Raw genomic sequence first — 25,979 nt, forward strand, 5'->3', positions numbered from 1 at the left:
CTTGTTACTCACTTGGTGGTTGTTGAACTCTGAAATCTCCTCTTTTATTTTCTGAGAAAGGTGAGAATTCCATTTTTTAAAGTTTGCACACAGAAAACATCAGGATTCTGTAAACTTCATAAGAAGTTGGGTTTTGGCTTTGTGTCTGGCAGAGAGTCCCTTTATCCAGGAGAGTTGGTTTTGATCTTTCTTAGCAACGAGGCTTACCGTGACTGCTCCTCTGTCTTCGGCAGCCACAGGTCTGCTTGTTGCCTGGTGTGTGCACCCTCTCCTCGCCTTAGCCACCCTGTGTGGACGCAGGAGATTAATTAAACCCTGTGCAGTTCCTTTTCTTTCAAGTTCTGCTTGAGAGAACGTTCTGATTTTCAAGTGAGAAAATTTGTTTAAGTGCTAGTCATTCTGGAGCAGCACCCTGAGGTGTCTTGCCACAAGTTGCTGCTGCTACTGCTGCTAAGTCGCTTCAGTCGTGTCCGACTCTGTGCGAGCCCATAGACCGCAGCCCAACAGGCTTCCCCATCCCTGGAATTCTCCAGGCAAGAACACTGGAGTGGGTTGCCATTTCCTTCTCCAATGCATGAAAGTGAAAAGTCAAAGTGAAGTCGCTCAGTCATGTCCGACTCTTAGCGACCCCACGGACTGCAGCCTACCAGGCTCCTCCATTCATGGGATTTTCCAGGCAAGAGTACTGGAGTGGGGTGCCATTGCCTTCTCCGCGCCACAAGTTAGAATCCTTGAATTATGGGCGGGGAGGTGATACCTTAAATTCAAATCTTTTTCTTGCATGTGTGATCTCTCAAGGAAAATGTTCTAAGTCCATGCCTTATAGGTAAAACTGAGCATGTCATTAGATGATGGAGGCTTAATAAAAAATGGAGGCTTCTCTTTTGGCTCAGTGGTAAAGAATTAGCCTGCCAATGCAGGAGATGCAGGTTCGACCCCTGGGTCAGGAAGATTGCCTGGAGAAGGAAATGGCAGCCCACTCCAGTGTTCTTGAGTGGGAAATCCCACAGACAGAGGAGCCTGGTCATGGGGTCATGAAAGAGTCAGACATCTGGGTTGCTTCCATGTCCTGGCTATTATAAACAGTGCTGCGATGAACATTGGAGTACACGTGTCTCTTTCCCTTCTGGTTTCCTCAGTGTGTATGCCCAGCAGTGGGATTGCTGCATCAGATGTCCATCAGCAGATGAATGGATAAGAAAGCTGTGGTACATATACACAATGGAGTATTACTCAGCCATTAAAAAGAATACATTTGAATCAGTTCTAATGAGGTGGATGAAACTGGAGCCTATTATACAGAGTGAAGTAAGCCATAAAGAAAAACACCAATACAGTATACTAACGCATATATATGGAATTTAGAAAGATGGTAACAATAACCCTGTGTACGAGACAGCAAAAGAGACACTGATGTATAGAACAGTCTTATGGACTCTGTGGGAGAGGGAGAGGGTGGGAAGATTTGGGAGAATGGCATTGAAACATGTAAAATATCATGTATGAAACGAGTTGCCAGTCCAGGTTCAATGCATGATACTGGATGCTTGGGGCTAGTGCACTGGGACGACGCAGAGGGATGGTATGGGGAGGGAGGAGGGAGGAGGGTTCAGGATGGGGAACACATGTATACCTGTGGCGGATTCATTTTGATATTTGGCAAAACTAATACAATTTTGTAAAGGTTAAAAATAAAAAAAAATAAATAAATAAAAAATAAAAATTGAAAAAAAAAAAAAAAGAAAGAGTCAGACATGACTTAGTGACTATAACAACAGCAACAATGAAAGATGCTTGTCTGAGAATTTACACGGCAGGCTTAGAAATCCAGGAACTTGACTGGCATCCTTCAGAAAAGCCCAAGCCTCATTGCCTTTTTCCAGATAAATTTTCTGCAGGCGTTTGTGTGTTTGGGAAGGGTAAGTGCTTCAAGGAAGACAGGGAGCTAGCATGCAGGGTGTGGGTGAGGCCGGGAATGGTGTTCCTGTCCCTTGTGTCATGCCTGGGTCATCTTCGTGCCACCCTCCACCCCGGATTGCTTTTCAAATTTCTGTTGTTTTGCAAGCGAGGCAAGCCAAGCAGAGGCACTGTAGTTCTTGGGGGATAAGTTGTTATGAAGCTCATAGTTGGGAAAGGATGGTGTTTAAGATCTGTTAGATCTTATTTTAAGACAAAACAGAGGCAATTACTCTATTTCTTTATGGACCACCTGCAGAACTACTGGAGGTACTGACTTTTAAAAAGAAGAGTTTTCTATACCCCCCACCAAAGTTGATATTAAGCCCTGAGAATCTGCTACTTTAATAGGCACTCCATGTTTTTTCAAATATTAACTGTAAATCTTAGAGCTTTGCAGAGTATTTCATAGACTGAAGGGATATATCCATGTGCACAGTTCTCTCTCTTTAAAAAAATTACTTCCACACTGAGAGTAATGGCCAGCCTGCAAAGAGACTCCCTATCCTGCCTCACTTAGCCCTGGAAAGGATTCAGTTCAGTTCAGTCGCTCAGTCGTGTCCGACTCTTTGCGAACCTATGGACTGCAGCACGCCAGGCCTCCCTGTCCATCACCAAGTCCTGGAGTCTACTCAAATTCATGTCCACTGAGTCAGTGATGCCATCCAACCATCTCGTCTTCTGTCCTCCCCTTCTCCCCCTGCCTTCAATCTTTCCCAACATCAGGATCTTTACAAAGGAGTCCATTCTTCCAATCAGGTGGCCAAAGTATTGGAGTTTCAGCTTCAGCATCAGTCCTTCCATTGAATATTCGGGAATGATTTCCTTTAGGATGGACTGGTTGGATCTCCTTGCAGTTCAAGGGACTCTCAAGGATCTTCTCCAACCCCACAGTTCAAAGCATCAATTCTTTGGCCCTCAGCTTTCTTTAACTCTCACATCCATACATGATTACTGGAGGACCTTTGTTGGCAAAGTAATGTCTCTGCTTCTTAATATGCTGTCTAGGTTAGTCATAGCTTTTCTTCCAAAGAGCAAGTGTCTTTTAATTTCATGGCTTCAGTCGCCATCTGCACTGATTTTGGAGCCACAAAAATATAAAGTCTGACACTGTTTCCACTGTTTCCCCATCAATTTGCCATGAAGTGATGGGACTAGAAGCCATAATCTTAGTTTTCTGAATGTTGAGTTTTAACCCAACTGTTTCACTCTCCTCTTTCACTTTCATCAAGAAGCTCTTTAGTTCTATGCTTTCTGCCAGAAGGGTGGTGTCATCTGCATATCTGAGGTTATTGATATTTCTCCCAGCCATCTCGATTCCAGCTTGTGCTTCATTCCAGCGTTTCTCATGATGTACTCTGCATATAAGTTAAATAAGCAGGGTGACAATATACAGCCTTGACATACTCCTTTTCCTATTTGGAACCAGTCTGTTGTTCCATGTCCAGTTCTAACTGTTGCTTCCTGACCTGCATACAGATTTCTTAACAGGCAGGTCAGGTGGTCTTGTATTCCCATCTCTTTCAGAATTTTCCACAGTTTATTGTGATCCACATAGTCAAAGGCTTTGGCATAGTCAATAAAGCAGAAATAGATGTTTTTCTGGAACTCTCTTGCCTTTTTGATGATAGTTCTATATATATGTTACCCTGTGCCCCCACCATGGCTAACTGGATTTTAGTTAGACCTGGGATACAAGTTTGTTGATCAATTAGAGTTTCTTAAAATTTAAAGTAAATAAACAAAGCAATTGTCATTAGTCTATGATGAGTACTCATAAACCAGGGGACTGAATGCACCAATGAGTCATGTATCAGGGGCAGAGAGGCTGCAGACAAATTTAGCCTCTACCACTGGGCAGCTTTGCCCTGTCCAGGTACCTGCAATTGGATAGGTTTGGGCAAAAGGTTTGTCCCAGTTTCTCTTGGTAAACCAGGTTTGGTCATTATATTAGTCACACATTGCCAAAGTTAGTTACAAACTTTTTTTTTTTTTTTTCCTGTGATGATGTTAAACATGTACTTTAAACAAATTTAAATGTGCAATAGAGTAACTATAGTCACTGTGCTGTACTTCATATTCCCATGACTTGTTTTGTAACTGGAAGTTAGTACTTTTGGACCTTCTTCACCTTTTCTCCCACTGCCCACCGCCTTCCCCCACTTCTGGCAACCATCCATCTGTTCTCCATATCTATGAGCTTGGTTTTCTTTCCTGTTGTTGCTGTTTTGTTTGTTTATTTATCCCACGCTGGGTCTTTGTTGTAGCCCTTGGGATCTTTGATCTTCACTGGGGCATGTGGGATCTTTAGTTGCAACACTTGGGATATTTTTTTTCTTCAGTTGCATCTTTGGGATCTAGTTCTCTGACCAAAGCTCAAACCTGGGCTCCATGCAGTGGGATTGTGGAGTGTTAATCACTCCACAACAAGGAAGTTCCTGTTGGTTCACAAAGTGGAAGAGGAACTTTCAGAGTTCAACAGGCACCAAGTGAGTAAAAAGTGACTTTGGAAACTAAGATCAGAAAGTCTGTCCTCTACCTGGACATTCTCATCTTGTAGAATTAAAAGAAAGATCTGCCAAAAAAAACAAGCCAAAATGAAACCAAAACCAAAAAAGCAACAAAAATTTAAAAACCACAAAACCCTGCAGATGGAATTAATACTGTTCGGTAGGTAGAATAAGGAAAAGGAGTCCAAAATGGCGGTGGCTAAAAGACAAAGAAAGAAAAAGCCCGCGAAAATAGAACAAAAGAAGGTCCAAGGACCGGAGTGAGGACCTCAGGTAAAACAATCAACACTCCTGGCTGGCTCAGTTTACATAGGACAGGCCCAGGGAGACACAAACATATAAAAAGAGGAGCCAAAGCTAGCTCTCTCTCTCTCTCTCTCTCTCTCTCTTCTGCGCGCTGGGGTGCTCTTCTTTTTTCGTCTTTGGATCGACGTGCCCACACGCCTTAAAGATGGATTTTTCTGCTATCTTCTATATAAAATAAAGCTGTTTAACACTGATTTGTCTAAAAGCTATAACATGGTCCTTTCGAGACCTGAGAGCTATAACACGGTCTATCCAAGACCTGAGAGCTGTGACACGCCGAGGGGGCTTTAATGTCCGTCACTCCAAATCTTTGTTGTGATGAGACAAAGAACCAAGGAGCATACACTCTTGTGACAATACATTTCTCCTGACAGTTATTTAACCTTTCCACTCCTTTCCAGCACCATCTCCACCACCACCCTCTGGCCACATTTCTCCCCCCATTCATAGTCAAAGCTGTTTTCTTAACTCAGCTAGTAGTGATTCATTCCAGACAGTGTATACTTTCAAGAGTTTGCATACTTAGCTTCCCATGTTTCTTTAGAGAGGCTCATTCTTGATGATGAAGTAAAACTCCAGCCTTCGCAAGTATTTGGTGGCTCCTGGGAACTGTGACTTCTCCCTGAAGCTATTTTTCTGGTGGACCCAGGAAATTACCTTAGTAACAATGAGCACAATGAACACATGGTTTGATTATCTGCCCTGTCAGTTTCTCGCATGAAAAAAAAAAGGAATAAACAAAAACACAGGTAGGCCTCTCCTTGTGTGTAGCTTAGAATAATCACTTGAATGGAATGCTAAGTGAACAGCAACAATAAAAGGAGATCTGATAGAGCACTCTGACATCAAGCTTGTACTTCCATTTCCCACAGATTCCAACTGCTTTCTGATGAACTGCCCATTAGAGGCATTCTGATGGGCCCTTCAGTTCAGTCAGTTCAGTCGCTCAGTCACGTCCGACTCTTTGCAACCCCATGAATCGCAGCACGCCAGGCCTCCCTGTCCATCACCAACTCCCGGAGTTCACTCAGACTCATGTCCATTGAGTCAGTGATGCCATACAGCCATCTCATCCTCTGTTGTCCCCTTCTCCTCCTGCCTCCAATCCCTCCCAGCATCAGAGTCTTTTCCAATGAGTCAACTCTTTGCATGAGGTGGCCAAAGCACTGGAGTTTCAGCTTTAGCATCATTCCTTCCAAGGAAATCCGAGGGCTGATCTCCTTCAGAATGGCCTGGTTGGATCTCCTTCTAGTCCAAGGGACTCCCAAGAGTCTTCTCCATCACCACAGTTCAAAAGCATCAATTCTTCGGTGCTCAGCCTTCTTCACAGTCCAACTCTCACATCCATGCATGACCACTGGGAGAACAATAGCCTTGACTAGATGAACCTTTGTTGGCAAAGTAATGTCTCTGCTTAGTCATAACTTTCCTTCCAAGGAGTAAGCGTCTTTTAATTTCATGGCTGCAGTCACCATCTGCAGTGATTTTGGAGCCCAAAAAAATAAAGTCTGACACTGTTTCCACTCTTTCCCCATCTATTTCCCATGAAGTGATGGGACCAGATGCCATGATCTTCGTTTTCTGGATGTTGAGCTTTAAGCCAACTTTTTCCTTCTCCTCTTTCACTTTCATCAAGAAGCTTTTTAGTTCCTCTTCACTTTTTGCCATAAGGGTGGTGTCATCTGCATATCTGAGGTTATTGATAATTCTCCCGGCAATCTTGATTCCAGTTTGTGCTTCTTCCAGACCAGCGTTTCTCATGATGTACTCTGCATAGAAGTTAAATAAGCAGGGTGACAATATACAGCCTTGACGTACTCCTTTTCCTATTTGGAACCAGTCTGTTGTTCCATGTCCAGATGGGCCCTTATTAGGCAGTTTTACTGAAGTGTTGGGTAGAGCTTACAGGAAAAGCAGGTGGACAGGCAGGGAGGCCTTTTACTCACTCCCAGAGGGGCTGTGGGCAAACTGCTGGACTTCTGTGAATTTCTGTTTCCTCATCTGTAAAATGCCAATGTTGACAATACCTTTTCAAGGGGAGTTAAGTGATTTAATACATACAAATAATGCCTGGAACATGGCAGGCACTGTGTCTGTATTTGCTGTTACAGTACAGGAGGTCCGCAACTTCAATGGCTAAAGGTTTTTCAGCTTTACAATGGTGTAAAAGTGGTATGCATTCAGTAGAAAATATACTTGGAATTTGAAATGTAATCTTGTTCTGGGCTAGTATATATTTTGTTTACAAAGGTAAACAACCAATATACTTAAAACAATTCTGTACCCAGACAACCATTCTGTCTTCCTCTTTCAGGAGCGTATTCAATATATTACATCAGATATTCAACACTTTATTCTAAAATAGGCTTTGTTGCCCAACCGTAGGCTAATGTATGTGTCCCAGGGAGGTTTGAGTTATGATAGTCAGAACTGTGATATTTGGTAGGTTAGGTGTATGGAATGCATTTTTTTATTTACATTATCTAACTTATGATGGGTTTATCAGAATGTTACCCAACTGTAAATCAAGGAAGATTTGTATATAGACTCCCCTCTTCTTTCAGAAACACAAAACTCCTGATAAAAATCACCTGGCAGAGGCCCAGAGCAGTGTAAACTCATGAGAACTAATATTGAACCATAAGAATATTCATTTAAACAACAGCATCACTGGGTGGCTCAGAGGGTAAAGAATCCACCTGAAATGCGGGAGACCTGGGTTCGATCCCTGGGTTGGGAAGATCCCCTGCAGGAGGGCATGGCAACCCACTCCAGTATTCTTGCCTGAAGAATCCCCTGGACAGAGAAGCACGGCAGGCCTTAGTGTATGGGGTTGCAAGTCAGACACGACTGAGCAACTCAGCACAGTAAATTCCTAGGGCAAGAAGCTAACTCCCTTCAAATGATTAAAAATTCTAAAACATTCCCCCTGCACTTTGGTTGGAAGTTATAAAAGAATAGTTTTATAAAAGAATATAAGGGAATAGTTACATTCTTATAACTATTAAGCAAGAATTTGTTGCTATTGTTCAGTCACTAATTTGTGTCCAACTGTTTGCTACCCCAAAGACTGTAACCTGCCCAGCTCCTCTGTCCATATAGTTTTGGCAAGAATAATAGAGTGAGTTGCCATTTCCTTCTCTAGGTAAGCAAGAATCAGTTCAGTTCAGTTTAATCACTCAGTCGTTTCCGACTCTTTGCGACCCCATGAATAGCAGCACTCCAGGCCTCCCTGTCTATCACCAACTTCCAGAGTTCACCCAAACTCATGTGCATCGAGTTGGTGATGCCATCCAGCCATCTCATCCTCTGTCGTCCCCTTCTCCTCCTGCCCCCAATCCCTCCCAGCATCAGAGTCTTTTCCAATGAGTCAACTCTTTGTATGAGGTGGCCAAAGTACTGGAGTTTCAACTTCAGCATCAGTCCTTCCATTGAACACCCAGGACTGGTCTCCTTTAGAATGGACTGGGTGGATCTCCTTGCAGTCCAAGGGACTCTAAAGAGTCTTCTCCAACACCACAGTTCAAAGCATCAATTCTTCAGCACTCAGCTTTCTTCACAGTCCAACTCCCACATCCATACATGACTACTGGAAAAACCATAGCCTTGACTAGACAGACCTTTGTTGGCAAAGTAATATCTCTGCTTTTGAATATGCTATCTAGGTTGGTCATAACTTTCCTTCCAAGGAGTAAGTGTCTTTTAATTTCATGCCTGCAATCACCATCTGCAGTGATTTTGGAGCCCCCAAAAATGAAGTGTGACACTGTTTCCACTGTTTCCCCATCTATTTCCCATGAACTGATGAGACCGGATGCCATGATCTTAGTTTTCTGAATGTTGAGACTTAAGCCAACTTTTTCCCTCTCCTCTTTCACTTTCATTAAGAGGCTTTTTAGTTCCTCTTCACTTTCTGCCATAAGGATGGTATCATCTGCATATCTGAGGTTATTGATATTTCTCCCGGCAACCTTGACTCCAGCTTGTCTTCTTCCAGCCCAGTGTGTCTCATGATGTACTCTGCATATAAGTTAAATAAGCAGGGTGACAATATACAGCCTTGACGTACTCCTTTTCCTATTTGGAATCAATCTGTTGTTCCATGTCCAGTTCTAATTGTTGCTTCCTGACCTGCATACAGGTTTCTCAAGAGGCAGGTCAGGTGGTCTGGTATTCCTATCTCTTTCAGAATTTTCCACAGTTGATTGTGAGCCACATAGTCAAAGGCTTTGGCATAGTCAATAAAGCAGAAATAGATGCTTTTCTGGAACTTTCTTGCTTTTTCAATGATCCAGAAGATGTTGGCAATTTGATCTCTGGTTCCTCTGCCTTTTCTAAAACCAGCTTGAACATCTGAAAGTTCACGGTTCACATCCTGTTGAAGCCTGGCTTGGAGAATTTTGAGCATTACTTTACTAGCGTGTGAGATGAGTGCAATTGTGTGGTAGTTTGAGCATTCTTTGGCATTGCCTTTCTTTGGGATTGGAATGAAAACTGACCTTTTCCAGTCCTGTGGCCTCTGCTGAGTTTTCCAAATTTGCTGGCATATTGAGTGCAGCACTTTCACAGCATCATCTTTCAGGATTTGAAATAGCTCAACTGGAATTCCATCACCTCCACTAGGTTTGTTCATAGTGATGCTTCCTAAGGCCCACTTGACTTCACATTCCAGGATGAGACTGTGGCTCAGATCATGAACTCCTTATTGCCAAATTCAGACTTAAATTAAGAAAGTAGGGAAAAACCACTAGCCCATTCAGGTATGACCTAAATCAAATCCCTTATGATTATACAGTGGAAGTGAGAAGTAGATTTAAGGGATTGGGTCTGATAGACAGAGTGTCCTTCTTTTAAGGGATTCCTGCCCACAGTAGTAGATATAGTGGTCATCTGAGTTAAATTCACCCATTCCGGTCCATTTTAGTTCACTGATTCCTAGAATGTCAACATTGACTCTTGCCATCTCCTGTTTGACCACTTCCAATTTGCCTTGATTCATGGACCTGACATTCCAGGTTCATCTGCAATATTGCTCTCTACAGCATTGGACCTTGCTTCTATCACCAGTCACACCCACAACTGGGTATTGTTTTGCTTTGGCTCCATCCCTTCATTCTCCCTGGAGTTATTTCTCCACTGATCTCCTGTAGCATATTGGGTACCTACCGACCTGGGGAGTTCCTCTTTCAGTATCCTATCATTTTGCCTCTTCATACTGTTCATGGGGTTCTCAAGGCAAGAATACTGAAGTGGTTTGCCATTCCCTTCTCCAGTGGACCACATTCTGTCAGACCTCTCCACCATGACCCGCCCGTCTTGCATGGCCCCACACGGCATGGCTTAGCTTCATTGAGTTAGACAAGACTGTGGTCCATGTGGTCAGATTGGATAGTTTTCTGTGGTTATGATTTCAGTGTGTCTGCCCTCTGATGCCCTCTCTCAACACCTACCATCTCACTTGGAATGTGAAGACAAAAGAGTCCAAAATGCAGTACTTGGATGCAATCTCAAAAACGACAGAATGATCTGTGTTTGTTTCCAAGGCAAATCATTCAATACCACAGTGATCCAAGCCTATGCCCCAACCAGTAACGCTGAAGAAGCTGAAGTTGAATGGTTCTGTGAAGACCTACAAGACCTTTTAGAACTAACACCCAAAAAAGATGTCCTTTTCATTCTAGGGGACTGGAATGCGAAAGTAGGAAGTCAAGAAACACCTGGGGTAACAGGCAAATTTGGCCTTGCAATATGGAATGAAGCAGGGCAAAGACTAATAGAGTTTTGCCAAGAGAACGCACTGGTCATAGCAAACAGCCTCTTGTAATGAGGCCTTACAAATAGCTGTTTAAAGAAGGGAAGAGAAAAGCAAAGGAGAAAAGGAAAGATACTCCAATTTGAATGCAGAGTTCCAAAGAATAGCAAGGAGAGATACGAAAGCCTTCCTCTGTGGTCAGTGCAAAGAAATAGAGGAAAACAACAGAATGGGAAAGACTAGAGATCTCTTCAAGAAAATTAGAGATACCAAGGGAACATTTCATGCAAAGAAGGGCTCGATAAAGGACAGAAATGGTATGGACCAAACAGAAGCAGAAGATATTAAGAAAAGGTGGTAAGAATACACAGAAGAACTGAACAAAAAATATCTTCATGACCCAGATAATCATGATGGTGTGATCACTCACCTAGAGCCAAACAAGCAAGAATAGTTGGATATAAATGGTGTTTCTGGCAGATGGAACAAGTTAAGTTTACCCACTCAGATGGCTGAAGCCTTTTACCAATATTTGTGGGAAGACATTTTAAGGTTTTTACTTGCCTGTTTTTAACTTTTATTTTTAAATGGGGGAAAATTGCTTTACAATGTTGTGTTGGTTTCTGATGTATAACAAAACAAATCAACCATAATTATACATGTATCATCTCCCTCTTGAACTCAGAATTATTCTTCTCCACAGAAATTTTTAGTAAAAGGTGAAAGATTTATATGATAGAAAGAGAAGCAGAATATTACTTGCCTTTAATAGATGACCTTATGGGGGCTGTGGATAAAATTTGTGGCAGTTATGGAAGTTACAGAAATATCAAGTAGCAGTTTGCTTTTTAAAATCTCTCTCTCTCTCTCTTTTTTTTTTTTTCCAGTCCCAAGCAAGGGTGCTTTAGCCAACCATTTGGATGCTCCATTTCAAAGATATGATAAGATCAGTATTTCCAAGGGACTAAGAATCATAAGTTTTATCTAAGGAGGAAGTCAGGAACATATTTGCCTGTTATCAGATTTCTGGATAAGTACTATAATCTTTTTTATTTTCTTTAATAGTCTGTAGATTAGTTCAATATTTTGTGTGTGTGAAGTGCCGTCCCCAAATACACAAAGATCTGGGCCTGGTGGTGTCTGTTTAGAGAGTAAGGGACAATAAATCAGGCCTTTCTGTACATTTCCTGGACCTCTGTCAAAGCAGTTTCCTGGCTATCAATATTTACATAAGTTTTATACTTGCTGTGTGCCATCTGTAGTTCTTGACATTTGTTCTCTGATCTTCCCCTCTTAATCTTGTAGAAACAATAAAAGCCCCTTATAATGTCTTTATAAAGACAAACTTTCCTGAGACCCAGTGTGGTTAGTTAGACGAAGAAAATGTTGCCTGTTACTTCATGTCTTAGGGTCCTAACTAGTTACTGAGGCAAGCCTGACAGACAACCTGCACCCCTCAAGTGGCAAAAATGAGAGGGAATATTCTCACTGGTTACAAAAGTTCTCAGTACATAAAACAAGACAAATAGAGATTCTTGTTTTAACGTTTTTCATTCCTATGACAAATGAGAGAGACAAAGGAAAGCGTGACTCTGTCTGGGAGGCTAAGAATCAATAACCATAGGTGTTGATGGCCAAAACCAAATTCACAAGAGGCATGATTCAAGATCTATTTTCACAAATATTTTTCTCCTGCCAGTGTGAATTTGGAAAGGAACAGAGAAGTAGAAATTTTTATCCTCCTCTCTTGAATGCACTACAGACAGAGAGCTGGGAGACTGACATGGTAAGAATTCTTAGCTTCTGCTGGTCTGTTGTCGATTATTCCATATCTCAACTGCAGTTTGAGGCAAGAGGAGTGTTCTAGCCTTTCCCTGTCCATCCTCATCACTAGAAACTGTACAGGAAGAAACGTGTTTCCTTTTGCTATTTTAAGGTTTTTGTTTGGGTCTCTGTAACAAAAGATTAACAAGAGAAAAGTAAACAAGTCCATTAACATGTACATCTCATTTATACTTATGAGAAATGCTAGTAGACATAACTCAAAAACATGGCTAGAACTTAGACTTACAGATTATCTTAACCAAAGAACAAGATACTTTTAGAGTAGTAACAAGACAGAGGAAAAGAATACTAGGCTTCAAGGCTGGCAGATTGTGGGATGATAATAAAAACATTAAAAACTAATACTCAGTAAAGGTTGTTTTATTGAGTCTTCTGGTGCTGTCTTGGGGCTGATAAGAGTCAAGGGTTGTTGGTGACTAATATCTGCACAAATTTATGTTCTGCTTTCAGGAAACTAGGGGGAGGGCAGAGAATTTTTTTTGGATTTGCTTCTTTTCAATTGCCTCAGCTCAAAATAATCCTTGTGCCAAAGAGGAAGATTTTGGGGTGGCATATATGGTTATCCTTCTGTAAGTTTTACTGTTAAGTTATTTTGTTTTACAATGATCCTTTATGTTCTAACATGGAAATGTGAAGTAAGGCATTGTCAGAAAGGAGTTAGGAATGTTGTTCACATGAGCAGTCTGCTTGAACAACATGGTGTGGTGCTGCATACTTATCAGAACACCAGGCAGTATGTCATGTTGTTCTGTGGAAAATATATATATAAATAATTTTACGTGAAAAGACAACATAGTGAAAGCACATAAAGAAATTTAATGACATTTTAGAGTTCATTTTCAGTTGGATAAAATATTCATTCAGTAATCTTTTTTTTTATAGTTACTCAAATTTGTAATAAAATAAGAGGAAGTTCTTCTTTGGGCTATAGTGCTAATTCCAGTTCTTCCTGAACAAGGTCATTAAGCAATCTCATTTTATTATTTTCTTGCCAGTTAATACTTAGGATATCAGCATATTCCTTTAAACATAAGGAAGAAAACTTTGGTCAGTGGACCAAAAACAGGCCCTGCTTTCCACATGTCACCAAGGGTGGAGCCCCCAAACTGATCAGAGAAGAGGGAAGTGAAAAGATTTTAAATACCAAGTCCAGCCTGGATATCTGGTTTGTCCGTCAACATGCAGGCTCTCCTTAATCTGGGGCTTCTCCTCCTTTCTGTCACTGTTCAGGGCAAGAAATTTCAGAAGTGTGAGCTTGCCAGAACTCTGAAAAGACTTGGATTAGATGGCTATAAGGGCGTCAGCCTGGCAAAGTGTAAGTTAACTATTCCTCCTTTCAAATTGTGAGCCAGGTGTAGAACAGATACTAATAGTGGATGAATAATAAAGGATATTGTGTGAATGGACTTTTCTTATTTCTTTGAGGTTTTGTACATTCACAGTGGTCAAAACATCAATGGTTCCTTTAGAATCAGATGTACCAGGTGAAGGACTGAGGCATGGGAGGGTCAAATTCTATACCATTCTAAGCATGTCAGGTACCACTATACTCTAGAGCCACTGAATTTGCCAGCTGGCATGTGGAGGCTGACTATAAGATATATTTTAGCACCTGGGATATGCCTGTCAAGCCCTTGGTATTTGACTTTAGCCATTTCCAGTTTGGAACTTGAGTTCTGCAAGCCTGAGTAAGGCAGTGTTTTTCACATTTTTAATGCCCCTACCATGATGTTGGGCAAAGTTTTTTTTTTATTTCATTGAACTCTTAAAATAGGGACAAAAGGAACCTATTTCCCCTCACTCAATATCTATATAAGGATCCCTGAAATGCAGTATGAAATGACATTTTATTATTCTGACTCTAGTTGATGAATTATTTTTCATTTTCTCCCACAAAATTCAAGATGTGTCCTAAGGAAAAGTGACTGTGTATTTTGGTCCATATTTGTCAGTCATCACTGTATTTTTCAGAGTGAATTCAGACATTTCTCCTCCATAACTATTTTTAAATGAATGAGTAACTGGCTAGAAGGATGGATGGATGACATAGTCTTTCCTATTCTATGACTCTTTTCAGGATTCTAATTTGATATCCAAATTCAACTTTAGGTATCATAAGAAATTTTTTTTTCTCCCAGAAAAAAATACTTAAAAATTTTTTTTCCTAATAAAAGTATTTTTCCATTAGCATATGCATATGCCACTAACAGGGCTTTCCAGATGGCTCAGTAAAAAGAAACCATCTGCTGATGCAAGAGAAGCAAGAGACGTGGATTCGAGACCTGGGTTGAGAGGAGGGCATGGCCACCCACTCCAGTATTCTTGTGTGGAAAATCCCATGGACAGAAGAGCCTGGCGGGCTACAGTCCATGGGGTTGCAAAGAGTCAGACACCACTGAAGCATCTTCTCTCACACATATACCGCTAATGACAAAATCTACTCAATAACTCTGTTGATTTTTCTATTCTAGGCTGACTCTTACATGAGTGATGGGAGCAGGGGAAGGGTAATAACTATAGAGGAAACATCTATTTTAATATTTTAAAATATGTTACTTGTTTCATTGGTATAAACAAATGTTTTGCTAACAAAAGAATTCTCTTAAGGGCCCTTTAACACGAAAGTTTTAAAATATTTTACAAGTAAAACACATCTTTATACTTATAAAATAAGTTGTTAGTAAAGTAGAATTAAATAGAACGAATTATGCTGTGAAGTATAAGTTATGTCGTGTTGCTGTTTATTACTAATTTTTTTTTCAGGGATGTGTTTGGCCAGTTGGGAAAGAAATTACAACACATGTGCTACAAACTACAATCGTGGAGACAAAAGCAGTGATTATGGGATATTTCAAATCAATAGCCGTAGATGGTGTAATGATGGCAAAACCCCAAGAGCAGTTAATGCCTGTCATATACACTGCAGCGGTAAGACAGGATAATGTGGAGTGATGGCACAGGACTCACCTGGTTATACCTGTTGGGTTAGTCAAGCTTTTCCATAAACATCTTATGGGAAAACTGGAACGATACTTTAGGTCAAGATTTAATAGAAATAAAAAGGTCTTGAAGGGCTCATCAGGGACCTAAAAAAACTCCGTCTTAATTTCTAGAAGCTCTTTACTTTGCTCCTCATAATTCCTTAAGTTAGAAATTAAAGAGCTGGTATCATAAAACTTTGCTGTTTGCTAACATACAAGAGTTTCTGGAGTGACCTATCACTTCATCATAACTGGACATGTTGGTGCTTTGTAAAGAACAATGTCATTCCTCCTACTTTCCTTGTTTGTAGAGGTTTAGGGATGATTTGGTTGTGTGGGAGTTTGTTTGTTGTTTTTCAATGTACCCTCCTTTATTAAAAAACAAAAGTATTAGTGGTTAACCAAAAAAGAGGAATATGTGTGGTCTTTTTAAAATATAACTTTTACTTTTTATTGTGAAATGTTTTAAATATTTGGAAAATTAGAAACATTAGCATAATAAACATCAATATGCTCATCGTGTACTTTTACAGTTATTTACATTTTGTCATATTTACTTCTTTTATGTATATCATATATATGGGATTGTTTGCTGAGTGATTTTAAACTGATTTAGAAACATTATGACATTTCATTTCTAAATTCTTTGGTTTGCATCTTCAAAAACTCCTGTGCCTATATAAGTATAATCATTCTAACAGGCTAATTTACAGATTTGTGTAAATGGGGTGAAAAAATATTCTATTGAGTTCCTTTTAAAGTAGAGATAACATATGAATCTTTACTGCATAAACTATTGAAGAAATATTGCAAAACTGATAGTTATATTTTTAAATATTCAAAGTCCTAATAAAAAGATTAGCCTTTAGAATATTATTTTGTATCCAGTTAATTTATTTTATACAAATATTTTACATTATAGAATAACCTGTGATCTTTGAATAGAAATTCTTACTACCAAGAGATGCATGAACACTGGTAACTTTTGGTATCCATATCTTCTTTCAGAATCTACATCACTCATGTAAATGAATTAAAGCTATATTATGCACATTTGTATCCACAAGCAATGTGCTTCAACATAAAAGAAATTGTACTAAATTTACAGCTTTACAGTTTGCTCTTTATTTCACAAACTATTTTTGTTAACAAATACCCATCTTTATTATTTTTTAAGATGAATAGAGTTATACTGTGTAGATATTCTGTAATTTATCAATCCACTCCTTTTTTGACATCTGTTTGTTTATTTTTGGCCATGTGAAGTCTCAGTTGCCACAGGCAGGATCTTCATTGTGCCAGGCAGGCTTCTCTCCAGTTGGGATGTGCAGGCTTAGCTGCCCTGCAGCATTTGACATCTTCCTTCCCCCACCAGGGATTGAACCAGCATCCCCTGCACTGGAAGGTGCACTCTTAACCACTGGGCCACCAGGGAGTCCCTCAGTCTATCTCTCAGGGTTAAGCACTTAGGCTGCTTCCATTTTCTCCTTTTATATTAACTGCTATGAAACATCTTATACACACATCTTTGGGTACATACCATGATTTTTTTATGATAAATTTCCATTAGAATTGCTAAGTAAAAAACTCTAGACCTGTTTCTGCTTGTTTGTTTTGTTTTTACACTGCCTAGTAAAAAGAGTCCCTTGTATCACATTAATTAATAGTTCCTGAACATCCACTGACTTTGGTAAATGAGAAACAGAATGCTTTATTTCATACCAAAGGAGATGGAATGAAGAAAGAGTTTCCCTCCAACATTCACACAGATACACGGACTCTTAAAAAATAGTATTAGTTGTTCTTTCCTCAGCCTAAGAGAAAGCTGACTTAACCTAAACTTAAAATGAAATTTCTATATTGTTTTCACTTCTCATCACTTCTTTTCCAGCTTTGCTGAAAGATGACATCACTCAAGCTGTAGCAAGTGCAAAGAAGGTTTCAGTGATCCACAAGGTGTTAGAGCATGGTATGTTTTTTTTCCCTTCCAGTTTTACTGAGATGTAATTGACATATAGCGCTATAAAAGTTCAGGGTGTACAGCATAGTGATTTGATTTATAGTCATCATGAAATGATTATCACAATAAGTTTAGTAAGCACAGATTATCTCATATGGATACAAAATTAGAGAAATAGAAGAAAAAAATTCTGTGTGGGATGAAAAGTCTTAAAATTTACTCTCAGCATCCTTTATATACATATAACATATAGCAGTGTTAATTATATTTATCATGTTGTATATTGTATTGTTGTTGTTTAGTTGCTAAGTCGTGTCCAGTTCTTTCAGGACCCCATGCACTGTAGCCTGCCAGGCTCCTCTGTCCATGGGATTTCCTAGGCAAGAATACTGGAGTAGGTTGCCATTTACTTCTCCAGCGGGTCTTCCCGACCCAGGGATCAAACTTGGGTCTCCTGCACTGCAGCTGCAATCTTTTGCCACTGAACCACCAGGGAAGGTCTGTTGTACATCACATCCCTACTATTGTCTTATAACTGGACGTCTGTAGTACCTTCCACTGCCTTTGTCCAGTTCCTCAGCCCTCACCCCACCCCCAAGCCCCACTCTGGATCACCACAAATCTGACCACTCTTCTGTGAATTTCTTTGTATGTTTGTGTTTGAAATATAATGGACCTACATCACTGTGTAGATTAGTCTTTAGAATAAGACTAATCTTATTAGTCTTTAGCTCCTGTTATAGACCACAGTATGTGCTAGGCACTAAAGAGGAGAGCTGATTCATCCTGCTGTGATGAGAGAAGAGAGGGAATATTCCCAAAGACCATGGGAATGCAGCTTTAGATTTATGCTAAACAGTGTATTACATAGAAACAGGATTTTACCAGATTCAGAATCTTACTCTTACTACTCAGTTTTTTTAGGGAATTTCTAGAGGCTTTAAGATTCTCCATACACTACCAATACCTTGTCATATCTCGAAATTAGTTTTGGAATTAAGTAAATGTGGACTGCACTTTGCAGTGCTGTTGTGGACTGCACAAAACTCAACATTTGTGTTCAGCATTCTGTGCCCTAGTGAAGGCTTGGGGGAGATGTGAAGTCCTTGGTATACATATCTCCAGTTAAACAGCAATACTTGCAACTGTCTATAACTTGTATTTACTCTTGCCTGGAAACTCCGTGGATGGAAGAGCCTGGTAGGCTGCAGTCCATGGGGTCGCTAAGAGTCAGACTGGACTGGCTGACTTCACTTTCACTTTTCACTTTTCACTTTCATGCATTGGAGAAGGAAATGGCAACCCACTCCAGTGTTCTTGCCTGGAGAATCCCAGGGACTGGGGAGCCTGGTGGGCTGCCGTCTATGAGGTAGCACAGAGTCGGACACGGCTGAAGCGACTTAGCAGCGGCAGCAGCCTGTATTGATAAACTATTTTGTTCTCTCAAAGGATTTGAAGTACCTATAACACAATGAAGATACGTTTCAACCTTCTTACCATATGTTTCATCTTTTTCTACAGGGTGGAATGGAGAAACAAGTGTCAAAACCAAGATCTCAGGGGTTATGTTCAGGGTTGTGGAGTGTAACAGTGGATTTTTCACATCAGCTCATTTTGTCTCTTTTTGATATTAAGGAGGTAATAGTTGAGTAAAAGGTTACACTGCTGCTGCCGCTGCTGCTGCTGCTAAGTCGCTTCAGTCGTGTCCGACTCTGTGCGACCCCATAGACGGCAGCCCCCTAGGCTCCCCCGTCCCTGGGATTCTCCAGGCAAGAATATTGGAGTGGGTTGCCATGTCCTTCTCCAATACATGAAAGAGAAAAGTGAAAGTGAAGTCGATCAGTCGTATCCCTAGCGACCCCATGGACTGCAGCCTACCAGGCTCCTCCATCCATGGATTTTCCAGGCAGGAGTACTGGAGTGGGGTGCCATTGCCTTCTCCTACCACTCTTCAAACAAATTATGTTTTTATAGAAGCAAGAGCATGCAGTCTTTCTTCTAAGAGGCTTGAAGTTTACCTCACATGTTTATTGTTTGATATTAGGTCTACAACATTTTTCAGCTTGCTAACAGAACTAATGCTGGTGAATATTTGTCTAAAATCTTCATTATCAAATGTATCTAGTACATTCAGTTCTTAATCAAAGAAATAACCCAGACTTAATCTTGAATGATACAAGTATGCTCCAGTATTCAACAAAAATATAATGAGAATCTTTAAACAAATTGATCTTAGGCAAAGTCCCACCTGTGTACCATGTGAACCTTCATCTGTTCAGTCAAAAGGAGCAGAACAGTGAAAGCATGGAGTCCTAACCATGGGTGTTTGTATTAGTCGCTCAGTCACGTCCAGTCTTTGCAACCCCCTGGACTATAGCCCACCCAACTCCTATGTCCATGGAATTCTCCAGGCAAGAATACTGGAGTGGCTTGCCATTTCCTTCTCTAAGGCCTAACCATGGAATTACCAAGGAATTCCCCTCATCTTAAATTCATAAACATAAATTTAAATGGGCCCTCAAGTCAGCCTCGTCATCTTAGTCACTTCTCTGCAATCCTTCTTTGTTGGTGTCCCCACTCACCAAAATGACGGTCACTAATTTTTTTTTCTTTTTTTGACTGTAACTATTTACTTCTCTCTTTTCAAAGTCCCAGCACATATGCCCAACCGCTGGCCTTCTGCACCTGCACTCACTAGATGATCTAACCTCATTTTACACTGCAGAACAGAAGCAACTCATACAAGGTTTTACCCTCCTGGCCACCGTAATAGAGTTTGCGTCTTTCCCTGGGCCCACCTTCCCTTCCTTCCCCTTTATTACTAGGATGCAGGGCCTCTGCTCCAGCCAGTGGCAGTGTCTCCACATGCAGTCCATCACCATACTGCCCTGGTAACCTGGCTTGTTCCACAGAACTCTCTGTGGGCTCTACAGAACCCTCCAGCTACAACATCATTCTCTGCTCCCTTTCCATACTTCTGGGGTGAGATATCTATATTCACCCAGTCCATGCTCTCACCTCCCTTTGTCTTTTCATCTCTTCTTAATCTGACTTCTGTCCTCACTCAGCTGAAAACAGCTCCAACATGACTCCTCCCAAGATGCACTGGGGCCAGTTCTAGAGATCAATTGTTTTCTGTTCATCCTACCTGATCTCTCAGTAGCATTGCACAGAGTGAACCACTTCCTATTTCTGAAAAGTTTTTCTTTCTCAGCTCTCCTCCTTTATATTCTGTCTCATTGACAGAGGTTCCTACTCAGCCTTTCTAGGCTGGCTGTATCTCTGCTGATTGATTTTTAAGTGTTGGAGTGTCCCAGGGCTCAACCTGCAACCATTTGATACATGTTTTACTTATTCTTTTATTTATTCTTTTTGATGAAGTATAACTTTCAAAAGAATAGTTTTTCCCACTTTTTAAAGAGACTGAAATAATCTCAACCATTCCCCAAATTTGCAAATACAGTACAACCTTTTATGTTTTCTGAACAGTTTGAGAATATACTGCCAACATGGTGCCCATGGCTCCGAATCCTTCAGTGTTTAACTTCTACAGAACCTCAAAACATCATCCAAATCATGAGATGAACACGGACAAAATTAGGACCACCTGGTCATCAGATCTGTGCAATTTCATCAATTGTACAATAAACTCTTAATTAAAAGGTCTAATTCAGAATCACATGTCATATGTGGTTGTTATGTTTTCCAGTTTCCTTCAGTCTAGATCCCTTCTTCATCTTTTCCATGACTTTTATGACTTTAACCCTTTTGACGACCTCAACCATCTATGGTGTAAAATGCTTAAGGTTTTTCTGATGTTCCCTGGAGTAGATCAGGTTATGCATCTCTGGCAGGGATGCCACGGACGTGATATTGTCCTCTTCTCATTGTGTCCTTTCAGGTGACATGCAGTTTTGAAATGTTCTGTTACAGATGATGTTCACAGTGATCATTTGATTAAGGTGATGTGTAAGTCACCTCCACTGTGAGGTACTTGGGAGAGGATGAGGTACTTTGTGGAGAAGGCGATGGCACCCCACTCCAGCACTCTGGACTGGAAAATCCCATGGACACAGGAGCCTGGTGGGCTGCAGTCCATGGGGTCGCTACTAGTCCGACACGACTGAGCGACTTCACTTTCACTTTCACTTTCCAGCATTGGAGAAGGAAATGGCAACCCACTCCAGTGTTCTTGCCTGGAGAATCCCAGGGACTGAGGAGCCTGGTGGGCTGCCGTCTATGGGGTTGCACAGAGTCAGACACAATTGAAGCGTCTTAGCAGCTGCAGCAGCAGAGGTACTTTGACCTCTGAGAAATTTGAGAAATTTTCTTCCTCATCAAAATGTCAGTTTTTGCATGCACTTATTATATCAGTATGGACCCCTGGCTTCCTACTTGATTCCAATTATAACGAGTCACAATCCATTGCTATCATTTATTTTGATGTTCACATTGTCCCTGATTTTTCTCCTTTCAGAGAGCCTCTGCAAGCTAGATTCTGTGTCATCGTGACATGACCTCATCATTCTCTCTGTTTTCTGGCACAAACTGTTCTAATGCTCACCTTGTTCTCTTGCTGCTTCAGCCTAGAAACAGCTATTTCTCCAAAAGCTCTTAGCCCTCACAGTTGATAACAGTTTAAAAAAAAAACCAGTTATGGGCACTAGAGTGACACTGTTCCCATGCCTCATCAAAGGAAAGAGCTAGAGGATGTATGTATTTGCCTAATTTTATCTACTCAAATTGAGTTCATAGAATACCTCCAATCCCAATGCCATAACACAAGGTTAATTGTAGATTTTCTTTTCTTTTCTTTTATGTTGATAACTTCCTTGTAATATAGTCAGAAAGCAGGTACCTATTTTTCTTAAAATTCTTAAAGTGTATCCTGATCAGTTTGCCTGTATGTAACCAGTCTCCCAACACTGCCACACAATGGAATAGATGGTCTCCATTCAGGCTTTGATACCCTTCAGGCGGTCAGCCCTTGTTCCACATCGGGACATCTTTACTGCATTTCATCTCTGACATACCATGCTGGGACACTGTTTTTACAGCAAGGAGGGCAGAAAGTTTTTCCTCTTGTTTATGCCCACATTCCCAGTACCGAGAGCAGTGCCTGTAACATGATATACGGTCAATAAAAATCAGCTGTTTAATGAATCTCCCCAATGATTTAGTATATTTCCCTACACTGGGCATTCTGAGAGTTTTCTTACTTTCCAATCTCACTTACTTCTAGTATAGCAGTTTCTGTGGCCCCAACAGTCAGGTCTAAAATCTATGTGACCAGTTCCCTGGAGGACAGCAGAGGGGCCCAACTCAGGTGCATCCTCAGATTTCAGGATTCTGAGACCATTTTGATATGAATCAACAGGAAAGAATGTGGGGTTATTCATCAGGATATCCAGAGGTGCACGAAGAATGAGTCAAGGTAGGGGAGAGAGGCTTGAAGAGTAAGAGCTCAGATGCAGAGATAGGATATATCTGAGAAGCACCAGGACTGATGCATAACAATGACTGACTGAAGAAACAACCAGAGATTAGCAAAAGTTGGCCTAAGAGAGAAAGCAATTTTGTTGGAGATTTTGCTTAGTGTTTTTCATAAATGTCGTGTTACTTATACCTGTTATTTTAATGCAATCAAGTTCCCAAACCAAATTTTCACCCTTTTTTAGAGAACAAAGTAAAAACCAATATGAAAGTTTCATCATTTTTAAAAGAAACTCAATTCTGATGTTGCTTAGTTTCACATCAGGATATTACTTGAAATGCAGAGTGATATTACAGATTAAAACTGGGCTTTCATGTGGCACTAATTATAGCTGAGCTCTGAGCACATTTCTTCCACTTGTATTTCAGTTCAGTTCAGTTCAATTCAGTCACTCAGTCATGTCCAACTCTGCAACCCCATGGACTTCAGCACACCAGGCCTCCCTGTTCATCACCAACTCCTGGAGCCTACTCAAACTCATGTCCACCGTGTCAGTGATGCCATGCAACCATCTCATCCTCTGTCATCCCCTTCTCCCGCCTTCAATCTTTCCCAGCATCAGAGTCTTTTCCAATCACTTGTATTTAGGAGACTTTAAAAATATTTTTTAGAAGTTGCTGAAGAGCTTCCCAGGTGAATCTGTCTGCCAGTGCAGGAGATGTAAGAGATGCAGGTTCAGTCACTGGATTGGGAAAATCCCCTGGAGGAGAGCATGGCAACCTACTCCAGTATCCTATCCAGAGAATCTCATGGATAGAGGAGCCTGGCAGGCTACAGTCCATAGCAACACACAGAGTCAGATGTGACTGAAGAGACTTAGCAGGCACAATGGGAATTACTAAAAGTTATAATCATGAGTGACTAATATCATACATAGATACAATGTTTTCAATTAAATATACGTCTATTAAACAAATTATATTTTAAATCATTTAAAATTTTTACGAGGTTATAAGTTAATGTTTACAGTCAGATAGTTCTACAAGATCTTTATGTAACTCCCCATTTTTCCCTTTTCACGTGCAACAGTGTTCTACTTTTTTAGCTTGATGTTAGGATTCCTAGGCAGCAGGCACCGCAACTACTGAGCCCCTGGGCTGCAACCACTGAAGCCCACAGGCCCTAGAGCCCATGCTCTCCAGCAAGAGAAGCCACCGAAAGGAGAAGCCTGAGCACAACTAGAGTGTAGTCCCCGCTTGCTCCAACCAGAGAAAGCCCCTGTGCAGCTCCAAGACCCAGCGCAGCCAATAAAGAAATATAATTAGTTCAAAACAGAATTCTAGGAAGTTCCCTGGTGGCCTACCTGTTAGGTCGGTACTTTCAGTGCCATTGCCTGGATTCAGTCCCTGGCCTGGGAACTGAGATCTCAGAAGCTGTGAGACATGACCCCCCCAAAAAAAAACAAAAAAAGAATTTTACGTTTTCTCCCATGGTTTTATGTATCAGGCTCGTATTGTTCCTGATGTTGGTTCCTACAGCGGCAGTTAAGGATTAAGTTCTATTTCCTCCTCCTGTATCTCATCACACATGGCACCTTTCCCTAAAACGCATCCTTCCAATGTAATTACATATACTTATTAAGATCAATACTCAGTATTTTCATAGCCGTAAATACAATTACTTTCTATTCTTATGCAAGATTTTATTTTCCCTAGAGCCAGTAACTGCAGAATTGTTATATTGGCTTACCTTTATTTGTATCTATCATTAGTTCAATTCCCAAACTCCAGGTCTCTTTTTTCTTTATTGAGGTGTGGTTCATGTATAATATTAATAAGTTTGAGGTGTACGACATAGTGATTCACATTTTTATAGGTTATATTTCATTTAGTTATTATAAAATATTGGATATATTCCCTGTATGGTACAGTATATCCTTGTAACTTATTTGGACTGTGCTGCATGGCTTGTGAGATCTTAGTTCCCAAAGCAGGGATCAAACACTGGCACCCTGCTGTAGAAGCGATGAGTCCTAGCCACTGGACGGCCAAGGAAGTCTCAGTTTATTTCATAAATGCTAGTTTGTACCTCGCAATCCCCACTGCTCTATGTCTTCCATTTAAATCTCCTCTCAGGTCTTCAGAGGCAGCGAGAATTTCATTAGTCTAACCTTGCTCTGAGTTTTTTTTCATTTTTGTTATCATAGTTTTAATTTCCAACAACTCCTTTTCATTTTTGGATACTCTTTTCTCCTTGCGTCATGTTTGCCATTTCTTATTTTGTATACAGTATTAATATGGGCTATATTTACTATATTTTGGATATAGCAATAATAAGGGCTTCCCTGGGAGCTCAGCTGGTAAAGAATCCACTTGCAATGCAGGAGTCCCCAATTCAATTTCTTAAAAGGGAAGATCCCCTGGAGAAGGGATAGGCCACCCACTCCAGTATTCTTGGGCTTCCCTGGGGGCCTGGATGGTAAAGAAACTGCCTGCAATATGGAAGACCTGGGTTCGATCCCTGGGTTGGGAAGATCCCCTGGAGGAGAGCATGGCAGCCCACTCCAGTATACTTGCCTGGAGAATCCCCACGGAGAGGGGAGCCTGGTGGGCTATACTCCATGGGGTCACAGAGTTGGACATGACTGAGTGACTAAGCACAGCACACAGCATAGAAATATAACAGTTTGGTTGTTTTTGGTTTTAGTTGACTTATCTATGTTTCCTATACTTTGGATTATATCTTTCATACCAGAGGCATTTCTCTGTTATTTGGCAATCCTTGGTTATCTACTTAAATTTAAGATTGGGAAACACTACTGTTCATAAGGAACAAAAAAGTAATTCTGTAAATGCTATTGGGAAAATTGATAACTTTGGGGAGGAAAACTTCATTTAGATTGTGCTTCATAGCACTTACCAAAACAAATTCCAGTTTTATTAATGATAGTTAATTGTTTTGGGTTTTCTTTCTTTCTTTCTTTCTTTTTTTACCACACCACATAGCATACAGGATCTTACTCCCCAACCAGGGATCAAACCCATGCCCCGTGCATTGGAAATGCAGTTTTAACCAATGAACTGCTAGGAGAGTCCCTAAATATTTCTTTAAAATCTATTAACCTGTTAAAAAAGTTAGAGAAATGATTGTCTGTCCTGGCTAAGGCAGACTTTCTAAATTTGAGGTGTTAGAAGAAATTATACTGAAAGAAAGACCAGAAAAAATTTTGCAAGAT

The 25,979-nt window shown here is 40.6% G+C and overlaps 1 protein-coding gene and 1 pseudogene across 3 annotated transcripts in view; one reads left to right on the top strand and one right to left on the bottom strand.

Moving 5' to 3' along the window:
- LOC113892972 (lysozyme C, milk isozyme-like) overlaps positions 1-18,976 on the top strand; it is a 27,113-nt gene extending 8,137 nt beyond the window's left edge. Inside the window, exons 2-4 of one of the 3 annotated variants that reach the window (XR_003511185.1) lie at positions 13,600-13,684; positions 17,242-17,319; positions 18,832-18,976. Coding sequence is in view for 1 of the 3 variants with exons in the window: in XM_027542516.1 (XP_027398317.1) it covers positions 13,549-13,684; positions 15,133-15,311 (315 nt within the window). In the remaining 2 variants the exon portion in view is untranslated. Of the gene's footprint in view, positions 1-10,907; positions 13,685-15,132; positions 16,129-17,241; positions 17,320-18,831 lie in introns of those variants that run through there. The other 2 variants (XR_003511186.1, XM_027542516.1) reach the window with 2 other exon arrangements.
- LOC113893878 lies at positions 11,176-11,280 on the bottom strand (annotated as a pseudogene).
- Positions 18,977-25,979: the final 7,003 nt, after the last annotated feature.

Source organism: Bos indicus x Bos taurus, chromosome 5 (assembly GCF_003369695.1).
Source record: "Bos indicus x Bos taurus breed Angus x Brahman F1 hybrid chromosome 5, Bos_hybrid_MaternalHap_v2.0, whole genome shotgun sequence".
In the NCBI taxonomy this organism is placed as follows: Eukaryota; Metazoa; Chordata; class Mammalia; order Artiodactyla; family Bovidae; genus Bos; species Bos indicus x Bos taurus.